Source organism: Lynx rufus, unplaced genomic scaffold, assembly GCF_022079265.1.
Source record: "Lynx rufus isolate CCGP_SWC_20201006 ecotype Redwood Valley unplaced genomic scaffold, mLynRuf1.p SCAF_18, whole genome shotgun sequence".
NCBI classification, from domain to species: Eukaryota; Metazoa; Chordata; class Mammalia; order Carnivora; family Felidae; genus Lynx; species Lynx rufus.
This window is the reverse complement of record NW_025814832.1, coordinates 27,168,796-27,196,616: the sequence shown is the minus strand read 5'-3', so window position 1 is coordinate 27,196,616 and position 27,821 is coordinate 27,168,796. Positions and strand designations below refer to the sequence as shown.

Genomic DNA, 27,821 nt, shown 5'->3' with positions numbered 1-27,821 from the left:
TATTGAGAGGATCATACGGTTCTTGAACTTTCTTCCATTGATGTGATGAATCACGTTAATTTTTTTGCAGATATTGAACCAGCCCTGCATCCCAGGTATAAATCCCACTTGGGCGAGGTGAATAATTTTTTTTAAGTATTGTTGGATCCAGTTGGCTAATATCTTGAGGATTTTTGCATCCATGTTCATCAGGGAAATTGGTCTATAGTTCCCCTTTTTAATGGGGTTGGTTTTGGAATCAAGGTAATGCTGGCTTCATAGAAAGGGTATGAAAGTTTTCCTTCCATTTCTATTTTTTGGAACAGCTTCAAGAGAATAGGTATGAACTCTTCCTTAAATGTTTGGTAGAAGTCCCCTGGAAAGCCATCTGGCTCTGGACTCTTGTGTTTTGGGGCATTTTTGACTACTAATTCGATTTCTTTACTGGTTATGGGTCTGTTCAAATTTTCTCTTTCTTTTTTTTTTTAACGTTTTTATTTATTTTTGAGACAGAGAGAGACAGAGCATGAACGGGGGAGGGTCAGAGAGAGAGGGAGACACAGAATCGGAAGCAGGCTCCAGGCTCTGAGCCATCAGCCCAGAGCCTGACGCGGGGCTCGAATTCACGGACCGCGAGATCGTGACCTGGCTCAAGTCGGACGCTTAACCGACTGCGCCACCCAGGCGCCCCCAAATTTTCTATTTCTTGATGGGCTCTTCAATGTCCATGCTTTCCTTCTAACTCTAGCTCAGTACCAAGGGACAGATCCTTGTCCAACTATTGGACGTATTCTCTGCTCTTCAGATGATGTGGTATGGCCTGAATTTTTTCACAACAAATCTGCCAAAATGTAAAGTAAAAATACCACCTACTCTTACTTAAACACATGGGAATATATTGCTCTTAAGCTAAAATAATGCCTTTTATAATGGGTTTATTCTGTTTGCCATGCGGAGATGAATTACCAGTACTTACTTGGCCATGTCTTGGCCTCCTTAAGCACTTCCTCTTACATGGCCAGGAACCCAGCTTTCAGAGTGCAGCCAGAAATGGAAATCAAGCCTGGTTGTCTACAGAGTAGTGACATGTAGACCTATATTTTGACATCAGAGATCATACTGGTTTTTTGTTTCTTTTCCCTCTGTAGATGAATTGTATAGTTTCTATAGATCTAGGATCTGCAATGGAAACAGCGAAGGGCCACCCACTCATTGCCGAGTCTCAGATTTCCTCCTTCCTTCCTTCCTTCCTTCCTTCCGCCCTTTCTTCTCCCTCCCTCTGTTTCTTTCTTTCTTTCTTTCTTTCTTTCTTTCTTTCTTTCTTTCTTTCCTTTTGTTTTCTTTTCTTTCTTTTCTTGCATCCAAGTTAGTGAACATACAGGGTAGTAATGGTTTCAGCAATAGAAGTTAGTGATTCCTGACTTACATACAACACCCAGTGCCCATCCGAACAAGTGCCCTCCCCAATGCCATCACCCACTTAGCCCATCCCCCCACTCAAGCCCCTCCAGGGATCCTTAGTTAGTTCTGTGCCCTTAACAGCCTCTGTCTCTAGAGAGGGAGGCAAAGCCCAAGAGAGTCCTAAATACAGAGAACAAACCGAGGGTCAGTGGGGTGGGGAAAATGGGTGATGGGCACAGAGGAGGCACCCAATGGGACAAGCACCAAGTGCTGCATGCAAGTGACAAACCAAGGGAATCAACTCCCAAAGCCAAGACCATGCTGCACACACTGCATATGTGCATTTTAAATAATATGAAAGACTTTTTTTAAATTTGAGGGTGAACCGAAATGCATCTCTATTTAAGATTAAAAATGAAAGATGGGCTTAAGGAATGCCTGGTTACCCTACCATGACATACATTGGAAACAGTTAGGATAAGTCTTGATACTTCTCTCGTATAGCACAAAATGAACCACTAATATATGCACCAATGTTAGTGATTCACATAGGCATAGGCATGTTAATGGTGCCAAACAGAGGAGAAATAACATATTCTCTAGAAACAGTATATATGCTAGAGATATATACTACATATCATCTATTCAAAGGTCTAGATCAAAACTATTCTACAGTGAAAAATACATGAAAACAGTGATTGCCTCTATGGTAGTTCAGACTTTAGTAAGGGACAAGTGGGGACTTTCTGCCATAATGGAAATGTTCTACTGAGAGATGGGGGGATTACATGGACCTGCTTCTGTGTATCGTAACTCATCACTATGGATGAGTACACTTAGGATAAATAGGTTCAACTGTGTGTAAATTCCTTCTACGTTGTGAAATAAATCACAAAATGTAAACAAGAAACAGTGACTAAGTAATTTATTTATGAGTAACTCTATGGTTTTACCAAACTGTCTTCTTGGCTGATTTGCCTCAAACACAATTCTTCTAGTTAAATCATACTCCTGCGAACTCCTTTGACGGTTCTTTCAATACTACATTGCAGTTATCTGTAAGTGTGTTCATGGTGGGGCTTCTCAGTAGCTTGTGGATTTCCGGGGAGGAGACCCTAAGCGGTACATAGAACATCAACAACTGGCAATGTGTGTATCTCGGGTTAGCCATTCAACAAGTCGGCTTTAAAAGCACGCAGGAACTACACAGAGGCACCTCCTCAGAGCTTAAAGGACCAGGACAAAGGAACAGGCCTCTAAGTGTCATCCTGGGGCCTTCAGCATCATCTGGGTACTTGTCAGAAATGCCAAATTTCAGCCCACACCCCTAGCGCCATATTCAGAACTTCTGAGATTTGTCGCACCATATCTTATGAGCCCTTCAGATACTTGCTGCATCCTCAAGTTGGACTATTAGTAAATGGGGAATAAGCATAAAGACCAACTATGTAACTTGACTGCACTAAAATCCATTCACAATTTAAATGGATCCAAACAAACGTGCACTCTAGAATTCCCAGCTATGGAGATAAGATCTGAGGAGAGTGCATTCTGATTATTCAACTTTTTTTTTCTCTATTGAAGAATATTCTTAATTAAGAATGAGATAAGAATTTGTAAAGGCTGTGTCTTCCACAATCTAAAGACCTTCCAGAGAAATGTAATGCAAAGATACATGACGGCAATGATAACACTCAATGAACTACAAATCATGGCAGTGATGGGAACCATGCACCTAATTGTCTGCCGTGGCTTTGGGGTAGAGAACGTGATCCAAAGATAGAAACATTAAAGTTAGAAACAAGAAAACCCATTCCAGTGGCAGAGGTTACCAACATCACGCGTTCATCGACACTGACTCCCTTCCTCATTAAAACTGACCCATAAAATGGGACCTTTTCCTCTTGTCCCATGCCACCTCCACACTATGCAGATGGGGTTCCCTCCCACTGACCATTGGAAGAAATGCACAAACCAAAACAGGTTTGCCTTAACCCTTTGCTGCTAGGGGTGTAGGAGAGCAAAACAAGAAATGTAATTGCAAATGCCACCTACCACATGACAGCCTGCTGTGCAGGAAGAAGAGGAGAGTGGTCCAGAGGATGCCAGTGGGTGTAGGTCAGGAGGAAAAACAGACCACAAAGACTTTCTCACATCCAACAAGAAAATCTCTTTCCCATCAGTTTACACCAATACATAGACACACATTATTCTGTAATCTGACAGTTACTTAAATATTAGGTAAACAAACACAAGGAAGATGTGTTGACAAATCACCCGGTACGAGCAGTATATAAGAGGCCAGGGCACAAGGAGACTTCCAAAGTCCAGCCCCTCACTCTCCTGGAAACCAGCCCAGAACCTCCACCCTCTGACACCATGGTCAACTCCTGTTGTGGCTCCAGCTGCTGTGGCTCCAGCTGCTGCCAGCCTTGCTGCCGCCCCGCCTGCTGCCAGACCACCTGCTGCAGGACCACCTGCTGCCGGCCCACCTGCTGTGTGTCCAGCTGCTGCTGCCCCTCCTGCTGTGGCTCCAGCTGCTGCAGACCCAGCTGCTGCATCTCTAGCTGCTGCCGCCCCACCTGCTGCCAGACCACCTGCTGCAGAACCACCTGCTGCCGCCCCACCTGCTGTGGCTCCAGCTGCTGCCGCCCCTGCTGTGGGGGTTCCAGCTGCTGTGGCTCCAGCTGCTGCCAGCCTTGCTGCCGCCCCACCTGCTGCCAGACCACCTGCTGCCGGACCACCTGCTGCCGCCCCACCTGCTGTGTGTCCAGCTGCTGCCGCCCCTGCTGTGGGGGTTCCAGCTGCTGTGGCTCGAATTGCTGTGGCTCCAGCTGCTGCCAGCCTTGCTGCCGCCCCACCTGCTGCCAGACCACCTGCTGCCGGACCACCTGCTGCCGCCCCACCTGCTGTGTGTCCAGCTGCTGCCGCCCCAGCTGTTGCTAGACCCCCTGCTGTTTTCATCAGCCAATCTCCTTCATGTCGTCCAACTGGGAGCTGAATCATGTAAAACCTCAGTTCCCAATGATTTTTCAACCGGTTGGCCTTGGAATGTACCACCCCACCGCCCAATTCCCTCCCAACTCTTTCTTATGATGTCCATCCCAATTCAGTACAAAGGTTGTATTTTCCCTGATATACGATAACATATCATCCTAACTGATGTATCTGTTACTGTCAGATGTTCTCTATGGAGATGCTTCTATATAGCAAATAAATCTTAACTTTCCAGGCATTAAATATAAACAATCGTGTCTCATTCTTTTTTCCTTCGTGAATGGTCACCCTTAGCTGCCAGGTCTTCTATTCTCTGCACAACGAGGAGATCATAGCAGGCGATTTCAGGATTTTCACTTCTATCACCTCAGTCCTTCCCACGCAAACAGTGTAGGATGGTGACTTACAGCAAGCACCTGGAACTCTCTGCAGAGGGCTCGGTCTACATGAAGGAGCAGATCGCAAAGGACACAATAGGGAAGGCACGTGCCTGGGAGAAGCGTTCAAACAGTGGCCAGTAGTTGGTGGATAAGTGCTCTAGCCTCTATCCCCTCTAGTGGGACATGTGAGACCAGAGGGCCTCAGTAGCACTGAACGAACCCCCGATGCCCACAGGACTCACCTGCTCTTGAAATCAACCTGGATTGGTTTCCACCCTTCCCTGGATCACTTCACAGTATCCCTAGAGCACTACTTGGCACCACCTCCCAGACAATCTACTTGCTCTCAAGCCTCTGTTTTGAGCTCCGACCCTGAGGTCGACCTGACACCAGTGTTCCAAGTCTCAGGAACAGTGCCTTCAAACATGTCCCTATGATATGAACGGTCACTGGGTGACACCGTGGGCTCTCGACCTTATTCTCCGCTGAACCACTGAATCTTTTCATAGGATGCTGTTGCTTCTCACAGCTTGTGCACACTTGGTTTTAGACTTCCTGTGTCCAATTCCTGAAAGATCATGTATCCCGAGGGACAGGAGACACTCCCACGAATAAAACAGCTCACCATGTTAGGAAGTGTCTCTCTCAAGGAGGCTATGCTTGAGGTGGACCGCACCAAACTGCGATTCTCACGTTGCATTCAAAACACCAGAGCCTACAGCGGGTATTCCTGCATCAGTACTGCATAAGGAAGGAGGTGCTCTCAGGAGACCCAGTGCAAAGCGGAGTCAGCACAGGGTAGTAAAAGAAGCTAAGACAAAGGGTGCTTTCAGTTCAACTCCGCCCTCGTATTCTGACCCACACATGAGGGGTGTGTACTGGGCCACGGACTTGCTCGTCACAGGGGCGAAGGGGTTAGGCCATTGTACTCCTACATCACTGTCACTACGTTTTGACATCCTCTGATGGGTGGAACGGATGGAGAGGAAGAACTCCTGGCGTCCCCCACCCCAGAGACTGAGACCCTTACCTACAGTGTGTGATCAGTGTGAGCCACTCATAGTCCATACTCACACTATCTTGTGGATGAGGGCACGTACGGCAAAGAGCATCAGAATGGGATATTGTATACCTACCCCTGGTTCTGCTCATGTCTGTGGATTTCTCTCATTAACCTTGCTCCATGTGGTTTGTCACAGTTTCTGTAAAAACCTACAGCATGAGGGTTAGTGGGCAGTTCCTCTCTGCCTTTAGCTTCCTTGCCTGGTGTTGTGACCAAGGTCCCCATCCCTGAGAGTTCTGAACCCATGGGTCCTATGTCCTCTTCAGGCTACACTACTTGCCCATCTGCAGTGAATGCCGGGAATAGGAATGCCACAAATGTCCCTGCAGATCACCTGAATGCTAAAAATATTCCCTGTGGCCCCTGTAGCTCCTAACGTTGACTGCTGCCTTCCTGGCACTAGAAACCCAAAGGGGTAAGGTGGCAGCCAGAATTTTACTTCCAATCAGAACTACCCACGTGCCTTCCAATGAGCTTTCCTGTCTTAGAGCTGAGACCTCTAGAGGCACACAGCCTACAATTATGGTAGAAGGAGGCACAAATTCCCCCTAGTGGATCATTCAGATGAAGGTAATGGGGAAAGTTCTCCTTTAACTCTCACATCTAGATCAAGGTATTTAAATAGGGGACATAAAGGATTGTGGGTATCCAGCAGTGAGTTCAACTGAGATCCCATGTCCAACAGCCTGCAAACCCATGAGTATTCCAGCTTCCGCTGAACCAATGGCCATAGACTTCTGGAAGAAGGATGAAAGAATTTCTAAGATATGGACTCGTGCAGCCCTTCAACCTAGAGGACTGGCCTCTCCATTTGTAGGTTAATGGTTTCTAGGTCTGCTAATAGCCTGACTCTGCCAACTGTGTCAGGGAACATGACTTTCCATTGGATCAATGACCTCAGCCTTTGTTCTTTATTCTTATGTTCTTTTAATGCCACACACACACACACACACACACACACACACACACACCTATACAAGGAATAAGGAATATAAGGAATGAAGACCTTGGTCACTGTGCCAGGCAAGTCAGCTAAGGAGCAGAGAAGCCGACCATTAACTCTCTACTTGTAGGTTTTTATAGAAACTGTGACAAACCACCTGGAGCAAGGTTAATGACAGAAATGCACAGACACGGGCAGAACCAGGGGTAGGTGTATATGTCTGTGTGTGTTTGTATGTGCGTGTGTGTGTGTGTGTGTGTGTGTGTGTGTGTGTGCGTGCGCGCACGCGCACACACGTGCTTGTAGGCTTTTGCGTATATGAGGGTGAAACTGAGTTGGCTGCCTATTTCCTATTATGAGGGAAACCATGCTCTATTATCCATATTGATAGATCCCTGAGGGTCACATATCATTCTGCCCCCTTTGTCATTCCAACCTTGTTGGCAATCACATAATTATACCCACATTACTTCCTACAATTAAGTCCTGCACATGACTCAGTCATTCAGAGCTATGACCATCCCCATTCTTCCTAGGGAGCACAGTTTGGTCACAGCATTCCCTACCACAACCTCCAACGTTAGACAATAGGCACTCCTCTCCCAAGAGGCTGCTGACACTGGTACTTGATGAGTCCCTAATAGCGTGGTAAAGAGAGTGCCCCAGACCCTCCTAGGGAATGGCTACGTGGGCTTTGTGACCTTATGACTATATCCATTTCAGCATTTCTATTTCTCTCTGCACCTTCTGATCCCTCCCTTCTCAACTGTGTGGGCCGTGGCCCTAGATAAATCTGTACCGGTTACCTACTGTTATGTAACATTACCTAAAAATTTAGTAGCTCAGAGTGACACTCAAATTTATTTTCTCTGTTTCTGTGGATCCAAAATCCAGGTACGGCCCACCCAGGCTCTCCATTTCATAGGGTTTCACAAGTCTGCACTCAAAGTGCTGGCTGGCACTAAGGTCTCATCTAGGTATGGTCTGGGGAAGAATCCACTTCCACGTTCACTTATGTGGTCATTGGCAGGATTCAATTCTTCACAGTCCACAGGAGGGAGGACCTCACTTCCTTGCTGGTCGTCGAATGAGACTGCGCTCAGTTCTTTGCTGCAAGGATCTCTCCCACATAGCGCCTGGCTTTATCAAAGCCAGCGAGAGAGGGAGAAAGAGTTGGCATTAACATGAAAATCACAATCATTTGTAACTCAGTCACTCGATGTTGTCATATCCTGTGGATAGAAGCAAGTTACTCAAGGGGAGGAAATTACATGAGACTCTGAACACCAAGAGGCTGAAATTATTGGGCCACCTTGGAGGCTTCCTACTAGAACCATTACATAATTGAGTGAAGGAATCCAAACACATACATAGTAAGATTTCCTTATATAAAATGTGAAAACATTTAAAACTAAACTCTATTGTTTCGGGGTTATACCTAGGTAATAAAACTATAAAGAAAATAGATGAAATGGTTACTTGAGAAATCAGCATAGTAGCCATCTATAAGATGGAAGGAGAATTATGACCAAGAAAAGACATAGGAAGAGCCATCTTGAGAGCAGTGTTCTATTTCTCGACTCAAGTGTTGTGCATAGAGACGATTTGCTCCATAATGACTTGTATTTATATGTTTTACACGGTTTAGTATATGTATGTTTTCCACAATATGAAATTTTTTTGAAAACCAGGAGGAACTCAATTTCTTACTCTGTTTATGTTATTAAAAATGATGAGCTTAAATGAAAGTTGGTTACCCTACCATGAAAGTAATTGGTAATAGCTATCATAAACCTTGGTACTTTGTTAGGACAGGTCTGATCTAGTGATACCTGCATCAACATTAGCATGTGCCAAGCTAAGTGGAGGACACAACAGAAATTATACTATATATTATCATTTGTTTGGAGTTCTAGATCAAAACAATGTGACGGTGAGAAATGTATTGAGACGGCAATTGCCTCTGGTACCAGGGAGTTTACTAAATGACAAGTGGGGACTTTTTGGTCTAAGGGCATGTTCTTCTTCTTGATAAACGTGGGGATTACATGGATGTGCATCAGTTTTTGAAAACGTATCGCACTGGATGAATACAGTCAGGATTTGTGCATTCCAATGTGTGTACATTTCACCTAAAATTTATAGTAAATCGTAAAAGTAAGTTAGAAATGGTGACTACAATTATTTATGAATAAAATCTATGTCTTTACTAAACTGTCATCTTGGCTAATTTGCCTAAAACACAACTCTTTACTTAAATTACACTACTATTCCCACCTTTGATGTAACCGTTTCATACTTTATTACAGTTGTGTGTGTGTGTGTGTGTGTGTGTGTGTGTGTGTGTGTGTAATCTTTTCAGTTAACTGTAAATACCTGGGTAGGAGACTCCACATCACACCTGTAATGCCAGTAACTGTCAATGTGTGTATCTCAACAAATCCACTCAACATATAGGCTTTAAAACCTGGCAGTAATTTGAGAGAGGCACTTCCCCAATGCTAAAATGAACAGAACAAAGTAGTAGGTCTCTAAGTGTGGTCTTCCCGGATGTGTCTCAACCATATGTAATAAGTCTTTCAAAAGATTTGCTGTGTGCTATGTTGGACTATCACAAAATGGAGAATAAGCAGAAATAGTAACTAAAAGAACCCGAACTGACTACAATCCATTCACATTTGAAATAGATCCAAAAACTGTTTGCTGTAGATTTGCCAGCGAAAGGTAAATCCTCAGGAGAGGAACTTGCTGAGTATTCAAACTTGGGTTTTTTTTTTTTTTTTCCAGAATTGATGCAGAATAATTTTATTAAGAATAAGATAAGAAACAGGGAGAAGATGGAGGCGTAGGAGTACGCTGGGCTCACCTCGTCCTGCCGATCACTTAGATTCCACCCACACCTGCCTAAATAACCCAGTAAACCACCAGAAGACTAGCAGAATGGACTCTCTGGAGCCAAGCATAGACAAGAGGCCCACGGAAGAGGGTAGGAAGGGCGGAGAGGCGGTGCGGGCTACAAGGACTGGCGGGAGGTAGCCGGGGCGGTGGAGGGGAAGCCCGCCCGGCAAGGCAGAGCCCCCGAGTCTGGCTTGCAAAAGCGGAGGGGCCGGACTGTGTGAGTTCTGACAGCCAGCGGGACTTAACATCCGGCATGTCATAAGTCAACAGCTCTGCTCGGAGAGAGTTAGGGCGAGAGGACACCGGGAGGGAGAGGTGTTGAGCCCTGGAAGACAAGAGCTCAGCTCGGCGGGGAACAAAGGCGCTGGCCAGCGCCATCTCCCTCTCCCATCCCCCAGCCAAAACCCCAAAGGGAACCAGTTCACCGAACTTGCTTGCACTGCACAAACACCCAACGCTGTGCTTGTGTGGATCCATCCCTCGGACGGGTCGGCCTCCCTCCCTGGTGCTGCAGGGCCCCTCCCTCAGGGGACCACCGACGGCAAAGCGAGCTGAGCCCGCCCCTCCCACCCCCGTGCACCTTGCGGATCCACCCCGGTTAATACGCCAGATCCCATGAAAGCAGCACCACAAGCCTGGCAGTGTGCAAGTAGCCCACACAGGGGCCACTCCACTCCACTGTGAGTCCTGCCCCTGGGCGAGGGGAAGATAAGGTACACACCAGTCTGACTGTGGCCCCAGCGGTGGGCTGGGGACACACATCTGGTCTGGCTGCGGCCCCGCCCACCAACACAAGTTACTCCAGACAGCACAGGGGAAGTGCCCTGCAGTTCCGCACCACCCCAGGGACTATCCAAAATGACGAAACGGAAGAATTCTCCTCAAAAGAAACTCCAGGAAGTAGCGACAGCTAACGAATTGATCAAAAACGATTTAAGCAACATAACGGAACAAGAATTTAGAATAACAGTCCTAAAATTCATCGTTGGGCTTGAAAAAAGTGTAGAGGACAGCAGAGAATCTATTGCTACAGAGATCAAGGGACGAAGAAATAGTCAGGAGGAGCTAAAAAAAAAATGCTATAAATGAGGTGCAAAATAAAAGGGAGGCGACCACAGCCCGGATTGAATAGGCAGAGGAGAGAACAGGTGAATTAGAAGATAAAATTATGGAAAAAGAGGAAGCTGAGAAAAAGAGATAAAAAAATCCAGGAGTGTGAGGGGAGAATTAGAGAACTAAGTGATGCAATAAAACGCAACAATATCCGTATACTAGGAATTCCAGAAGAGGAAGACAGAGAGAAAGGGGCTGAAGGTGTACTTGAAGAAATCATAGCTGAGAACATCCCTGATCTGGGGAAGGAAAAAGGCACTGAAATCCGAGAGGCACAGAGAACTCACTTCAGACGTAACTTGAATCGATCTTCTGCACGACATATCATAGTGAAACTGGCAAAATACAAGGAGAAAGAGAAAATTCTGAAAGCAGCTAGGGATAAACACGCTCTAACATATAAAGGGAGACCGGTAAGACTAGTGACAGACCTATCTACTGAAACTTGGCAGGCCAGAAAGGAATGGCAGGAAATCTTCAATGTGAGGAACACAAAAAAATCTGCAGCCGAGAATCCTTTATCCGGCAAGTCTGTCATTCAGAATAGAAGGAGAAGTAAACGTCTTCCCAAACAAACAAAAACGGAAGGAATTCATCACCACTAAACCAGCCCTACAAGAGATCCTAAGGGGGATTCTGTGAGTGAAATGTTCAAGGACCACAAAGTACCAGAGATGTCACTACAAGCATGAAACCTACAGACATCACGATGACCCTAAACCCATATCTTTCTATAATAACACTAAATGTCAATGGACTAAATGCTCCAACCAAAAGACATAGGGTATCAGAATGGATAAAAACAACAAAACAAAACAAAACAAAACTAAACTAAACAAGACCCATCTATTTGCTGTCTACAAGAGACTCATTTTAGACCTGAGGAGATCTTCAGATTGAAAGTGAGGGGATGGAGAACTATCTATCATGCTACTGGAAGTCAAAAGAAAGCTGGAGTAGCCATACTTACATCAGACAAACTAGACTTTAAATTAAAGGCCGTAACAAGAGACGAAGAAGGGCATTATGTAATAATTTCAGGGTCTATCCATCAGGAAGAGCTAACAATTATAAATGTCTATGCACTGAATATGGGAGCCCCCAAATATATAAAACAATTAATCACAAACATAAGCAACTTTATTGATAAGAATGTGGTCATTGCAGGGGACTTTAACACTCCACTTACAGGAACGGAGAGATCATCTAGACACAGGACCAATAAAGAAACAAGGGCCCTGAATGATACACTGGATCAGATGGACTTAAGAGATATATTTAGAACTCTGCATCCCAAAGCAACAGAATATACTTTCTTCTCGAATGCACATGGGACATTCTCCAAGATAGATCACATGCTGGCTCACAAAACAGCCCTTCATAAGTATAAAAGAATTGAGATCATACCGTGCACACTTTCAGACCACAATGCTATGAAGCTTGAAATCAACCACAGGAAAAAGTCTGGAAGACCTCCAAAAGCACGGGGGTTAAAGAACACCTTACTAAAGAATGAATGGGTCAACCAGGCAATCAGAGAAGAAATTAAAAACTATACGGAAACAAACGAAAATGAAAATACAACAATCCAAACGCTTTGGGATACAGCGAAGGCAGTCCTGAGACGAAAATACATCGCAATCCAGGCCTATCTCAAGAAACGAGAAAAATCCCAAATACAAAATCTAACAGCACACCTAAAGGAAACAGAAGCAGAACAGCAAAGACACCCCAAACCCAGCAGAAGAAGAGAAATAATAAAGATCACAGCAGAAATAAACAATATAGAATCTAAAAAGACTGTACAGCAGATCAATGTAACCAAGAGTTGGTTTTTTGAAAAAATAAACAAAATTGATAAACCTCTAGCCAGGCTTCTCAAAAAGAAAAGGGAGATAATCCAAATAGACAAAATCGTGAATGAAAATGGAATTATTACAACCAATCCTCAGAAATACAAGCAATCATCAGGGAATACTATGAAAAATACTATGTCCTGCCAACACACTGGACAACCTGGAGGAAATGGACAAATTCCTAAGCACCCACACACTTCCCAAACTCAAACAGGAAGAAATAGAAAACTTGAACAGACCCATAACCAGCAAAGAAATTGAATCAGCTATCAAAAATCTCCCAACAAACAAGAGTCCAGGACCAGATGCCTACCCAGGGGAATTCTACCAGACATTCAAAGCAGAGATAATACCTGTCCTTCTCAACCTAGTCCAAAACATAGAAAGGGAAGGAAAACTTCCAGCATTACTTTGATTCCTAAACCAGACAGAGATCCAGCAAAAAAAAAAAAAAAAAAAAGAAAACTACAGGCCAATATCCCTGATGAATATGGATGCAAAAATTGTCAATAAGATACTAGCAAATCGAATTCAACAGCATATGAAAAGAATTATTCACCATGATCAAGTGGGATTCATTCCTGGGCTGCAGGGCTGATTTAACATTTGCAAATCAATCAATGTGACACATCACATTAATAAAAGAAAAGATAAGAACCATATGACCCTGTCCATCGATGCAGAAAAAGTATTTGACAAAATTCAGCATCCTTTCTTAATTAAAAACCGTCGAGAAAGTCGGGATAGAAGGAGCATACTTAAACATCATAAAAGCCATCTATGAAAAGCCCACAGCTAATATCATCCTCAATGGGGAAACACTGAGAGCTTTCCCCCTGTGATCAGGAACACGACAGGGATGTCCACTCTCACCACTCTTGTTTAACATAGTGTTGGAAGTGCTAGCATCAGCAATCAGACAACAAAAGGAAACATCAAACATCAAAATTGGCAAAGAGGAAGTCAAGCCTTCACTTCTTGCAGATGACACGATATTATACATGGAAAACCCGAAAGACTCCACCAAAAGTCTGCTAGGACTGATACATGAATTCAGCAAAGTCGCAGGATACAAACTCAATGTACAGAAATCAGTTGCATTCTTATACACTAATAATGAAGCAACAGAAAGACAAATAAAGAAACTCATCCCATTCACAATTGCACCAAGAAGCATAAAATACCTAGGAATAAACCTAAACAAACATGTAAAAGATCTGTATGCTGAAAACTATAGAAAGCTTACGAAGGAAATTGAAGAAGATATCAAGAAATGGAAAAACATTCCTTGCTCTTGGATTGAAAGAATAAATATTGTTAAAATGTCAATACTACCCAAAGCTATGTACACATTCAATGGAATCCCAATCAAAATTGCACCAGCATTCTTCTCGAAGCTAGAACAAGCAATCCTCAAATGTGTATGCAACCACAAAAGACCCCGAATAGCCAAAGTAATTTTGAAGAAGAAGACCAAAGCGGGAGGCATCACAATCCCAGACTTTAGCCTCTACTACAAAGCTATAATCATCAAGACAGCACGGTATTGGCACAAAAACAGACACACAGACCAGTGGAATAGAATAGAAACCCCAGAATTAGACCCACAAAAGTATGGCCAACTAATCTTTGACAAAGCAGGAAAGAATATCCAACGGAAAAAAGACAGTCTCTTTAACAAATGGTGCCGGGAGAACTTGACAGCAACATGCAGAAGGATGAAACTAGACCACTTTCTTACACCATTCACAAAAATAAACTCAAAATGGATGAAGGACCAGAATGTGAGACAGGACACCATCAAACCCCTAGAGGAGAAAGCAGGAGAACACCTCTCTGACCTCAGCCGCAGAAATTTCTTACTTGACACATCCCCAAAGGCAAGGGAATTAAAAGCAAAAATGAACTATTGGGACCTCATGAAGATAAAAAGCTTCTGCACTGCAAAGGAAACAATCAACAAAACTAAAAGGCAACCAACGGAATGGGAAAAGATATTTGCAAATGACATATCGGACAAAGGGCTAGTATCCAAAATCTATAAAGAGCTCACCAAACTCCACACCCGAAAAGGAAATAATCCAGTGAAGAAATGGGCAGAAAACATGAATAGACACTTCTCTAAAGAAGACACCCAGATGGCCAACAGACACATGAAAAGATGCTCAACGTCGCTCCTCATGAGGGAAACACAATCAAAACCGCACTGAGATACTACCTCACGCCAGTCAGAGTGGCAAAAAGGAACAAATCGGGAAACTATAGATGCTGGCGAGGATGTGGGGAAACGGGAACCCTCTTGCACTCTTGGTGGGAACGCAAACTGGTGCAGCCTCTCTGGAAAACAGTGTGGAGGTTCCTCAGAAAATTAAAAATAGATCTACCCTATGACCCAGCAATAGCACTGCTAGGAATTTACCCAAGGGATACAGGAGTGCTGATGCACAGGGGCACTTGTACCCCAATGTTGATAGCAGCATTTCTTTTTTTTTTTTTTTTTTTTAATATATATATGAAGTTTATTGACAAATTGGTTTCCATACAACACCCAGTGCTCATCCCAACAGGTGCCCTCCTCAATACCCATTACCCACCCGCCCCTCCCTCCCACCCCCCATCAACCCTCAGTTTGTTCTCAGTTTTTAACAGTCTCTTATGCTTTGGATCTCTCCCACTCTAACGTCCTTTTTTTTTTTTTTTTCCTTCCCCTCCCCCATGGGTTCCTGTTAAGTTTCTCAGGATCCACATAAGAGTGAAACCATATGGCATCTGTCTTTCTCTGTATGGCTTATTTCACTTAGCATCACACTCTCCAGTTCCATCCACGTTGCTACAAAAGGCCATATTTCATTTTTTCTCATTGCCACGTAGTATTCCATTGTGTATATAAACCACAATTTCTTTATCCATTCATCAGTTGATGGACATTTAGGCTCTTTCCATAATTTGGCTATTGTTGACAGTGCTGATAGCAGCACTTTCAACAATAGCCAAATTATGGAAAGAGCCTTTAAATGTCCACCAACTGATGAAAGGATAAAGAAATTATGGTTTGTATACACAATGGAATACTACGTGGCAATGAGAAAGAACGAAATATGCCTTTTTGTGGCAACATGGATGGAACTGGAGAGTATTAGGCTAAGTGAAAAGAGTGTTATGCTAAGTGAAATAAGTCATACAAAGACAGATACCGTATGTTTTCACTCTTATGTGGATCCTGAGAAACTTACCAGAAGACCATGGGGGAGGGGAAGGGAAAAAAAAAAAAAGGTTAGAGAGGGAGGGAGCCAAAAGATAAGAGACTCTTAAAAACTGAGAACAAACTGAGGGTTGATGGGGGGGGGGAGGTGTGGGAGGGAGGGGTGGGTTCGTGATGGGTATTGAGGGGGGCACCTGTTGGGATGAGCACTGGGTGTTGGATGGAAACCAATTTGACAACAAATTTCATATTAAGAAAAGAATAAGAAACAAAAATAAAGCAATGTCTTCCACAAGATAAGAGCATCTGGAGAAATAAAAACAAACATACATGACACCAAGGTTAACACTTCACGAACTATGAAGCATGGCAGTGATGGGAACCATACAGATAATTGTCTGCCACGGTTGTAGGGTAGAGGACGTGATCCAAGGTAGAAACATCCAACAAAATCCAGTCCAGTGGCTAGAAATCAGCAACGTCATATAAATATACAGCTGTCCCCTTTGCTCAAAACTGCCCCACAAAAGAGGGCCTTTTCTTCTTGTCACACGCAGATCATTACTCATGCCACTGACCATTGGAAGAAATGCACCACCAAAAATAGGACTGCCCTTATCCCACCTGCTAGGGGATACAGGAGGGAGAGTACGAAATGTAATTGCAAATGCCACCTATCACGTGACAGCCCACGGTGGAGGAAGATGAGGAGAAAGTGGTCAGGAAGATGCCAGTGGGTGTGAATCAGGAGGAAACACAGACCAGGGAGAATTCATCACATCGAGAAAAGAAATTTTGTTTCCCACAAGTTTAAACCATTACATGCACAAACATTATTGTGTAATCTGATAATTAGTTAATATTAGGTAAACAAACACAAGGAAGATGTGTTGACAACTCACCATGGACGGGCAGTATATAAGAGGCCATGGCACGAGGAGACGTCAGACTCAAGCCCCTCACTCTCCTGGAAACCATCCCAGAACCTCCACCCTCTGACACCATGGTCAACTCCTGTTGTGGCTCCGTCTGCTCTGACCAGGGCTGTGGCCAGGAGACTTGTTGCCGCCCCAGCTGCTGCCAGACCACCTGCTGCAGGACCACCTGCTGTCGCCCCAGCTGCTGTGGCTCCAGCTGCTGCCAGCCTTGCTGCCGCCCCACCTGCTGCCAGACCACCTGCTGCAGGACCACTTGCTGCCGCCCCAGCTGCTGTGGTTCCAGCTGCTGTGGTTCCAGCTGCTGCCGCCCCAGCTGCTGCATCTCTAGCTGCTGCCGCCCCTGCTGCGGGGGTTCCAGCTGCTGTGGCTCCAGCTGCTGCCAGCCTTGCTGCCGCCCCACCTGCTGCCAGACCACCTGCTGCAGGACCACCTGCTGCCGCCCCACCTGCTGTGGTTCCAGCTGCTGTGGTTCCAGCTGCTGCCGCCCCACCTGCTGTGTGTCCAGCTGCTGCCGCCCCTGCTGTGGGGGCTCCAGCGGCTGTGGCTCGAATTGCTGTGGCTCCAGCTGCTGCCAGCCTTGCTGCCGCCCCACCTGCTGCCAGACCACCTGCTGCCGGACCACCTGCTGCCGCCCCACCTGCTGTGTGTCCAGCTGCTGCCGCCCCAGCTGTTGCTAGACCCCCTGCCACCACCCACCAACCTGCTCTAGTGGCTCTTGCTGCTGCTGAGTGCCCTGACCTGCACCCTGCTCTTTTCATCAGCCAATCTCCTTCATGTCGTCCAACTGGGAGCTGAATCATGTGAGGCCAACTGTAAAACCTCAGTTCCCAGTGATTTTTCAACTGGTTGGCCTTGGAATATACCTCCCTACCGCCCACTCCCTCCTCACCTCCTTGTTACTAACTCCACCCCAAATCACTACAAAGATTGTATTATCTGATATATGTTAACATGCCATTCTGATTGATGTATCAGCTACTGCCAGATTTTCTCATATGGAGACGTTTCTGTATGTCAAATAAATCTTGATTTTCCAGGCATAAATATAAGAAATCGTGTCTCATTCTTTTTCCTTCTTCAACGGTCACCCTTAGCTGTCAGGTCTTCTACTATTCTCTGCACAACGAGCAGATCATAGCAGGCGATTTCAGGATTTTCACCTCTATCACCTCGGCGCTTCCCACGCTAACAGAGTAGGATGGTGGCTTGCAGCAAGCACCTGGAACTCTGCGGAGGGCTCGGTCTACGTGAAGAAACGTATATCACAGGACAGAGCAGGGAAGGCAAGTGCCTGGGAGAAGCGTTCGAAAGGTGGCCAGTAGTTGGTGGATAAGTGCTCTAGCCTCTTGCCCCTGGAGTGGGCGTGTGAGACCAGAGGGCCTCGGTAGCACTGAACGAACCCCCGATGCCCACAGGACTCACCTGCTCTTGAAATCAACCTGGATTGGTTTCCACCCTTCCCTGGATCACTTCACAGTATCCCTAGAGCACTACTTGGCACCACCTCCCAGACAATCTACTTGCTCTCAAGCCTCTGTTTTGAGCTCCGACCCTGAGGTCGACCTGACACCAGTGTTCCAAGTCTCAGGAACAGTGCCTTCAAACATGTCCCTATGATATGAACGGTCACTGGGTGACACCGTGGGCTCTCGACCTTATTCTCCGCTGAACCACTGAATCTTTTCATAGGATGCTGTTGCTTCTCACAGCTTGTGCACACTTGGTTTTAGACTTCCTGTGTCCAATTCCTGAAAGATCATGTATCCCGAGGGACAGGAGACACTCCCACGAATAAAACAGCTCACCATGTTAGGAAGTGTCTCTCTCAAGGAGGCTATGCTTGAGGCGGACCGCACCAAACTGCGATTCTCACGTTGCATTCAAAACACCAGAGCCTACAGCGGGTATTCCTGCATCAGTACTGCATAAGGAAGGAGGTGCTCTCAGGAGACCCAGTGCAAAGCGGAGTCAGCACAGGGTAGTAAAAGAAGCTAAGACAAAGGGTGCTTTCAGTTCAACTCCACCCCCGTATTCTGACCCACAGATGAAGGGTGTGTACTGGGCCACGGACTTGCTCATCTTAGTGGAAAAAGCGGTTGGGCCTTTGTGCTCCTACGTCACCTATCGCTACCTGTCCACATCCTTTGGTGAGTGGAAAGGATGGAGAGCAAGAACTCCAGGTGTCCCCCACCCTAGAGCCTGAGACAGTTACCTGCAGATAGTGCGTGGTCAGTGTGAACCACGCGTAGCCCACACTCGCACTACCTTGTGGATGGCGGCATGTATGGCAAAGAGAATCAGAATGGGATATCGTATACCTACTCCTGCTTCTGCCCATATCTATGCATTTCTCTCAGTAACCTTGCTCCGGGTCGTTTGCCACAGTTTCTATAAAAACCTAGAAGATGAGAGTTAATGGGCAGCTTCTGCACTCCTTTAGCTGACTTGCCTGGTATAGTGACCATGGTCTCCATTCCTGAGAGTTCTGAACCCATGGTTCCTGTGTCCTCTTCAGACTACAACTACTTGTCCATCTGCACGAATGTCCCTGTAGATCGCCTAAACATGTAATATGCTAAGCATATTCCTTGTGGCTCCCATAGCTCCTATGTCTAGGCACTAGAAGTCCAAAAGGATAAGGTGGCAGCCGGAGGTTAATTCCACACAGAACTTTACCATGTCCCTTCCAGGTAGCTTTCCTGTCTTAGAGCCGAGACCTCTAGATGTTCACAGCCTACGATTATGGTAGAAGGTGGCACAAATTCCCCCCAATGGATCACTGAGATGAAGGTAGTGAGGAACCTTCTCCTTTAACTCTGACATTAGATCAAGGTGTTTAAATAGGAACCATGAACGATTGTACGTATCCAGTAGTGAGTTCAGCTCAGATCTCATCCGACAGCCTGCAAACACATGAGTATTCCTGTTTCTGCTGAACCAATGGCCATAGATTCCTTGAGTAAGGATGAAAGAAATTCTATGATATATACTTGTGCAGCCCTTCATCCTAGACGACTGGCCTCTTCATTTCTAGGTTAATGGTTTCTAGGTCTACTAATAGCCTGACTCTGTACACTCTGCCAGGGATCATGACTTTCCATTGGTTCACGGTCTCAGCCTTTGTTCTTTTATTCTTGTTCCTTTAATTGCATGCACACACCTATACACACACACACACACACACACACACACACACACACACTCTCTCTCTCTCTCTCTCTCTCTCTTTTATAAAGGTGTATCTGAGTTGTCTGCCTATATCCTATATGAGGGACATCATGCTTTATTATCCATATTGATAGATCCCTGAGGGTCACATATCATTCTGTCCCCTTTGTCATTCCAACCTTGTTGGCAATCACATAATTATACCCACATTACTTCCTACAATTAAGTCCTGCACATGACTCAGTCATTCAGAGCTATGACCATCCCCATTCTTCCTAGGGAGCACAGTTTGGTCACAGCATTCCCTACCACAACCTCCAACGTTAGACAATAGGCACTCCTCTCCCAAGAGGCCGCTGACACCGGTACTTGATGATTCCCTAATAGCGTGGTAAAGAGAGTGCCCCAGACCCTCCTAGGGAATGGCTACGTGGGCTTTGTGGCCTTGTGACTATATCCATTTTAGCATTTCTATTTCTTGGCACCTTTCGATGCCTCCCTTCTCACCTGTGTGTGCCGTGGTCCTAGATAAATCTATACTGGTTACCTACTGTTATGTAACATTACCCCCAAATTTAGCAGCTTATAGTGACATTTATTTTCTCTATTTCTGCGGATCCAAATCCAGGTATGGCCCACCCAGACTCTCCATTTCATAGGGTTTCACATGGCTGCACTCAAGGTGCTGGCTAGCACTGGGGTCTCATCTGAGGTCTCGCCTGGGGAAGACTCTACTTCCAACTACATTTATGCGGCAGGATTCAGATCCTTTAGGGCCACAGGTGGGAGGCCCTCGCTTCCTTGCTGGTTGTTGAATGGAGACTATGCTCAGTTCTTTGCTGCAAGGATCTCTCACGTAGGACCTGGCTTCATCAAAGCCAGTGTGAGAGAGAAAGAGTTGGCATTAAGATGAAAGTCACAATCTTTTGTAACTCAATCACTTGATGTTGTCATATCCTGTTGATAGGCAGTTTACTTGAGGGGTGGGAATTACATGAGACCATGAACTCCAAGAGGTGGAAAACATTGGACCTTCTTGGAAGCTACCTACCCAAACTCTTCCATAATACTGAGTAAAAAAGTTACACTTACAGTAAGATTTCATTCCTATAAAAATTCAGAAAGATGCGAAATAAAGCTGTATCATATAGGGATGCCTACATAGGTAATGAAACTGCAAGAAAAATAAATGAAGAGATTACTTGAAAAATCAGCATAATAATCATCTGGAGGGTGGAAAAATGTTCGTGGTCAAGAAAAGGCACAGAAGAGCCTTCTTAGTAGTAACAAGGTTCTATTTCTTGACTCCAGGTTTTGATACGTGCATGTTTGCTCTATAACTATTTTTTTAATGGTTACTTATTTTTGAGGGAGCGAGAGAGAGAGAGACAGGGCACGAGCGGGGGAGTGGCAGGAGAGGGAGACACAGAATCGGATGCAGGCTCCAGGCTCTGAGCTGTCAGCACAGAGGCCGACATGGGGCTCGAACCCACAGAATGCGAGATCATGACCTGAGCCGAAGCTGGACGCTCAACCAACTGAGCCACCCAGGCGCCCCTATAACTATTTTTTATCACGTACATGTACTTTGTATGCTTTACACCATATGTGCATTTTTTTTCCATTGTAAAAATGCAATATTAGGGTGTTGTTAGTCAAATGAATGCGTCCATGGCGTCTTCGCAAGAAAAAGAATGCATATGTTAATATGTGAGCTGGCTCCTCCGTGGAAAAATATAATATATAACAGTTGTTTTTTTCTAATAGGATTTGAGAAGTGGTAAGCTTTCTTCTATTTCTCAGTTTTCACGGTGAGATCCACTGACATTTACCAGTGGGTAAGAGATTTAGAAAGGTTTAGAAAGAGATTGCATTTGCCAGTGGGTCACAGATGGGCTCTTTTTTAAAAAACAATTTTTATTTAATTTACTTTTTTTAATTTACATCCAAGTTAGTTAGCAGATAGTGTAACAGTGATTTCAGGAGTAGATTCCTTAACGTCCCTTACCCATTTAGCCCATCCCCCCTCCCTCAACCCCTCCAGTAACCCTCTCTGTGTTCTCCATATTTATGAGTCTCTTATGTTTTGTCCCCCTCCCTGTTTTTATATTTTTCTTCCCTTCCCTTATGTTCATCTGTCTTGTATCTTAAAGTCCTCAAATGAGTGAAGTCATGTAATAGTTGTCTTTCTCTGACTTGCTAGTTCTGCTTAGCATAATATCCTCTAGTTCTATCCACATAGTTGCAAATGGCAAGATTCCATTCTCTTTGATTGCCGAGTAATACTCCATTGTGGATGTGTGTGGGTGTATATATATGTATATATACACACACGCATATATACACACACACACACACACACACACACACACATATATATATATATACATATATATAAACATTAGGGTGCATATGTCCCTTCGAAACAGCCCACCTGTATCCCTTGGGTAAATACCTAGTAGTGCAATTGCTGGGTCGTGGGGTAGTTCTACTTGTAATTTGTTGAGGAACCGCCATACTGGTTTCCAGAGTGGCTGCACCAGTTTGCATTCCCACCAGCAGTGCAAAAGAGATCCTCTTTCTCCACATCCTCGCCAACACCTGTTTATACCTGAGTCGTTAATGTTAGCCATTCTGATAGGTGTGAGGTGGTATCTCATGGTGGTTTTGATTTGTATTTCCCAGATGTCTTCTTTGGAGAAGTGTCTGTTCATGCCTTTTGCCCATTTCTTCACTGGATTATTTGTTTTGGGGGTGTTGAGTTTGATAAGTTCTTTATAGATTTTGGATACTAACCCTTTATCTGATATGTCGTTTGCAAATATCTTCTCCGTGCATTCCGTGCGTTGCCTGTTAGTTTTGCTGATTGTTTTCTTTGCTGTGCAGCAACTTTTATTTTGATGAGGTCCCAGTAGTTCATTTTTGCTGTTGTCTCCCTTGCCTCCAGAGACATGCTGAGTAAGAAGCTCCTGTGGCCAAGGTCAAAGAGGTTTTTGCCCGCTTTCTCTTTGAGGATTTTGATGGCTTCCTGTCTTACATTTAGGCCTTTCATCCATTTTGAGTTTATTGTTGTGGATGGTGTAAGAAAGTCGTCCAGGTTCGTTTTTCTGCATGTCGCTGCCCAGTTTTCTCAGCACCACTTGCTGAAGAGACTGTCTTTATTCCATTGGATATTCTTTCCTGCTTTGTCAAAGATTAGTTGGCCATAAGTCTGTGGATCCCTCCCTGGGTTCTCTATTGTGCTCCACTGACCTGAGTGTCTGTTTTTGTGCCATACTGTCTTGATGATTACTGCTTTGTAATACAGCTTGATGTCCAGAATTGTGATGTCTCCTGCATTGGGTTTCTTCTTCAAGAATGCTTTGGCTATTCGGGGTCTTTTCTGGTTCTACACAAATTTTAGGATTGTTTGTTCTACCTCTGTGAAGAATGCTGGTGGTATTTTCATAGGGATTGCATTGAATATGTAGGTTGCTTTGGGTAGTATTGACCTTTTAACAATATTTGTTCTTCCTATCCAGGAGCGTGGAATATTTTTCCTTTTTTGGGTTTGTCTTCTTCAATTTCTTTCATAAGCTTTCTATAGTTTTCAGTGTATAGATTTTTCACTTCTTTGGTTAGATTTATTCCTAGGTATCTTATGGTTTTGGGTGCAGTTGTAAACAGGATCGATTCATTGATATCTCTTTCTGTTGCTTCGTTGTTGGTGTATAGGAATGCAACCGATTTCTGTGCATTGATTTTATACACTGCAACTTTGCTGAATTCATGAATCAGTTCTAGCAGTTTTTTGGTGGAATCTTTTGGGTTTTCCATATAGAGTATCATGTCATCTGCGAAGAGTGAAAGTTTGACTCCCTCCTGGCCCATTTGGATGCCTTTTATTTCTCTGTGTTGTCTGACTGCTGAGGCTAAGACTTCCAATACTATGTTGAATAACACTGGTGAGAGTGGACATCCCTGTCGTGTTCCTGACTGTAGGGGGAAAGCTCTCAGTTTTTCCCCATTGAGGATGGTATGAGTGTTGGGTTGTTCATATATAGCTTTTATGACCTCGAGGTATGATCCTTCTGCCCCTACTATCTTGAGGGTTTTTATCAAGAAAGGATGCTGTATCTTGTCAAATGCTTTCTCTGCATCTATTGAGAGGATCATACGGTTCTTGAACTTTCTTCCATTGATGTGATGAATCACGTTAATTTTTTTGCAGATATTGAACCAGCCCTGCATCCCAGGTATAAATCCCACTTGGGCGAGGTGAATAATTTTTTTTAAGTATTGTTGGATCCAGTTGGCTAATATCTTGAGGATTTTTGCATCCATGTTCATCAGGGAAATTGGTCTATAGTTCCCCTTTTTAATGGGGTTGGTTTTGGAATCAAGGTAATGCTGGCTTCATAGAAAGGGTATGAAAGTTTTCCTTTCATTTCTATTTTTTGGAACAGCTTCAAGAGAATAGGTATGAACTCTTCCTTAAATGTTTGGTAGAAGTCCCCTGGAAAGCCATCTGGCTCTGGACTCTTGTGTTTTGGGACATTTTTGACTACTAATTCGATTTCTTTACTGGTTATGGGTCTGTTCAAATTTTCTCTTTCTTTTTTTTTTTAACGTTTTTATTTATTTTTGAGACAGAGAGAGACAGAGCATGAACGGGGGAGGGTCAGAGAGAGAGGGAGACACAGAATCGGAAGCAGGCTCCAGGCTCTGAGCCATCAGCCCAGAGCCTGACGCGGGGCTCGAATTCACGGACCGCGAGATCGTGACCTGGCTGAAGTCGGACGCTTAACCGACTGCGCCACCCAGGCGCCCCCAAATTTTCTATTTCTTGATGGGCTCTTCAATGTCCATGCTTTCCTTCTAACTCTAGCTCAGTACCAAGGGACAGATCCTTGTCCAACTATTGGACGTATTCTCTGCTCTTCAGATGATGTGGTATGGCCTGAATTTTTTCACAACAAATCTGCCAAAATGTAAAGTAAAAATACCACCTACTCTTACTTAAACACATGGGAATATATTGCTCTTAAGCTAAAATAATGCCTTTTATAATGGGTTTATTCTGTTTGCCATGCGGAGATGAATTACCAGTACTTACTTGGCCATGTCTTGGCCTCCTTAAGCACTTCCTCTTACATGGCCAGGAACCCAGCTTTCAGAGTGCAGCCAGAAATGGAAATCAAGCCTGGTTGTCTACAGAGTAGTGACATGTAGACCTATATTTTGACATCAGAGATCATACTGGTTTTTTGTTTCTTTTCCCTCTGTAGATGAATTGTATAGTTTCTATAGATCTAGGATCTGCAATGGAAACAGCGAAGGGCCACCCACTCATTGCTGAGTCTCAGATTTCCTCCTTCCTTCCTTCTTTCCTGCCTTCCTTCCTTCCTTCTGCCCTTTCTTCTCCCTCCCTCTGTTTCTTTCTTTCGTTCTTTCCTTTTGTTTTCTTTTCTTTCTTTTCTTGCATCCAAGTTAGTGAACATACAGGGTAGTAATGGTTTCAGCAATAGAAGTTAGTGATTCCTGACTTACATACAACACCCAGTGCCCATCCGAACAAGTGCCCTCCCCAATGCCATCACCCACTTAGCCCATCCCCCCACTCAAGCCCCTCCAGGGATCCTTAGTTAGTTCTGTGCCCTTAACAGCCTCTGTCTCTAGAGAGGGAGGCAAAGCCCAAGAGAGTCCTAAATACAGAGAACAAACCGAGGGTCAGTGGGGTGGGGAAAATGGGTGATGGGCACAGAGGAGGCACCCAATGGGACAAGCACCAAGTGCTGCATGCAAGTGACAAACCAAGGGAATCAACTCCCAAAGCCAAGACCATGCTGCACACACTGCATATGTGCATTTTAAATAATATGAAAGACTTTTTTTAAATTTGAGGGTGAACCGAAATGCATCTCTATTTAAGATTAAAAATGAAAGATGGGCTTAAGGAATGCCTGGTTACCCTACCATGACATACATTGGAAACAGTTAGGATAAGTCTTGATACTTCTCTCGTATAGCACAAAATGAACCACTAATATATGCACCAATGTTAGTGATTCACATAGGCATAGGCATGTTAATGGTGCCAAACAGAGGAGAAATAACATATTCTCTAGAAACAGTATATATGCTAGAGATATATACTACATATCATCTATTCAAAGGTCTAGATCAAAACTATTCTACAGTGAAAAATACATGAAAACAGTGATTGCCTCTATGGTAGTTCAGACTTTAGTAAGGGACAAGTGGGGACTTTCTGCCATAATGGAAATGTTCTACTGAGAGATGGGGGGATTACATGGACCTGCTTCTGTGTATCGTAACTCATCACTATGGATGAGTACACTTAGGATAAATAGGTTCAACTGTGTGTAAATTCCTTCTACGTTGTGAAATAAATCACAAAATGTAAACAAGAAACAGTGACTAAGTAATTTATTTATGAGTAACTCTATGGTTTTACCAAACTGTCTTCTTGGCTGATTTGCCTCAAACACAATTCTTCTAGTTAAATCATACTCCTGCGAACTCCTTTGACGGTTCTTTCAATACTACATTGCAGTTATCTGTAAGTGTGTTCATGGTGGGGCTTCTCAGTAGCTTGTGGATTTCCGGGGAGGAGACCCTAAGCGGTACATAGAACATCAACAACTGGCAATGTGTGTATCTCGGGTTAGCCATTCAACAAGTCGGCTTTAAAAGCACGCAGGAACTACACAGAGGCACCTCCTCAGAGCTTAAAGGACCAGGACAAAGGAACAGGCCTCTAAGTGTCATCCTGGGGCCTTCAGCATCATCTGGGTACTTGTCAGAAATGCCAAATTTCAGCCCACACCCCTAGCGCCATATTCAGAACTTCTGAGATTTGTCGCACCATATCTTATGAGCCCTTCAGATACTTGCTGCATCCTCAAGTTGGACTATTAGTAAATGGGGAATAAGCATAAAGACCAACTATGTAACTTGACTGCACTAAAATCCATTCACAATTTAAATGGATCCAAACAAACGTGCACTCTAGAATTCCCAGCTATGGAGATAAGATCTGAGGAGAGTGCATTCTGATTATTCAACTTTTTTTTTCTCTATTGAAGAATATTCTTAATTAAGAATGAGATAAGAATTTGTAAAGGCTGTGTCTTCCACAATCTAAAGACCTTCCAGAGAAATGTAATGCAAAGATACATGACGGCAATGATAACACTCAATGAACTACAAATCATGGCAGTGATGGGAACCATGCACCTAATTGTCTGCCGTGGCTTTGGGGTAGAGAACGTGATCCAAAGATAGAAACATTAAAGTTAGAAACAAGAAAACCCATTCCAGTGGCAGAGGTTACCAACATCACGCGTTCATCGACACTGACTCCCTTCCTCATTAAAACTGACCCATAAAATGGGACCTTTTCCTCTTGTCCCATGCCACCTCCACACTATGCAGATGGGGTTCCCTCCCACTGACCATTGGAAGAAATGCACAAACCAAAACAGGTTTGCCTTAACCCTTTGCTGCTAGGGGTGTAGGAGAGCAAAACAAGAAATGTAATTGCAAATGCCACCTACCACATGACAGCCTGCTGTGCAGGAAGAAGAGGAGAGTGGTCCAGAGGATGCCAGTGGGTGTAGGTCAGGAGGAAAAACAGACCACAAAGACTTTCTCACATCCAACAAGAAAATCTCTTTCCCATCAGTTTACACCAATACATAGACACACATTATTCTGTAATCTGACAGTTACTTAAATATTAGGTAAACAAACACAAGGAAGATGTGTTGACAAATCACCCGGTACGAGCAGTATATAAGAGGCCAGGGCACAAGGAGACTTCCAAAGTCCAGCCCCTCACTCTCCTGGAAACCAGCCCAGAACCTCCACCCTCTGACACC

General features: G+C 44.4%; 2 protein-coding genes across 5 annotated transcripts; both read left to right on the top strand.

The window, feature by feature from the left end:
• The first annotated feature begins 3,759 nt into the window (after window positions 1–3,759).
• Window positions 3,760–4,326, top strand: LOC124513348 (keratin-associated protein 4-2-like). Of its 2 annotated transcripts, XM_047081267.1 has the most exons (2): window positions 3,760–3,866; window positions 3,927–4,326. In XM_047081267.1, exons 1-2 carry the CDS (start codon window positions 3,760–3,762, stop codon window positions 4,324–4,326), a joined length of 507 nt encoding a protein of 168 aa, XP_046937223.1. The 2 variants fall into 2 exon arrangements, with proteins under 2 accessions (XP_046937223.1, XP_046937222.1); XM_047081266.1 differs by having other exon boundaries at window positions 3,760–4,326.
• Window positions 4,327–7,255: 2,929 nt separating this feature from the next.
• LOC124513061 (keratin-associated protein 4-2-like) lies at window positions 7,256–17,447 on the top strand. 3 transcript variants are annotated; one of them, XM_047080778.1, is made up of 2 exons: window positions 7,256–7,263; window positions 16,967–17,447. In XM_047080778.1, the coding sequence occupies exons 1-2, from the start codon at window positions 7,256–7,258 to the stop codon at window positions 17,445–17,447; spliced, it is 489 nt and encodes a 162-aa protein (XP_046936734.1). The 3 variants fall into 3 exon arrangements, with proteins under 3 accessions (XP_046936734.1, XP_046936735.1, XP_046936733.1); XM_047080779.1 differs by lacking the exon at window positions 7,256–7,263 and adding an exon at window positions 15,018–15,025; XM_047080777.1 differs by lacking the exon at window positions 7,256–7,263 and having other exon boundaries at window positions 16,836–17,447.
• The last annotated feature ends 10,374 nt before the right edge of the window (window positions 17,448–27,821 follow it).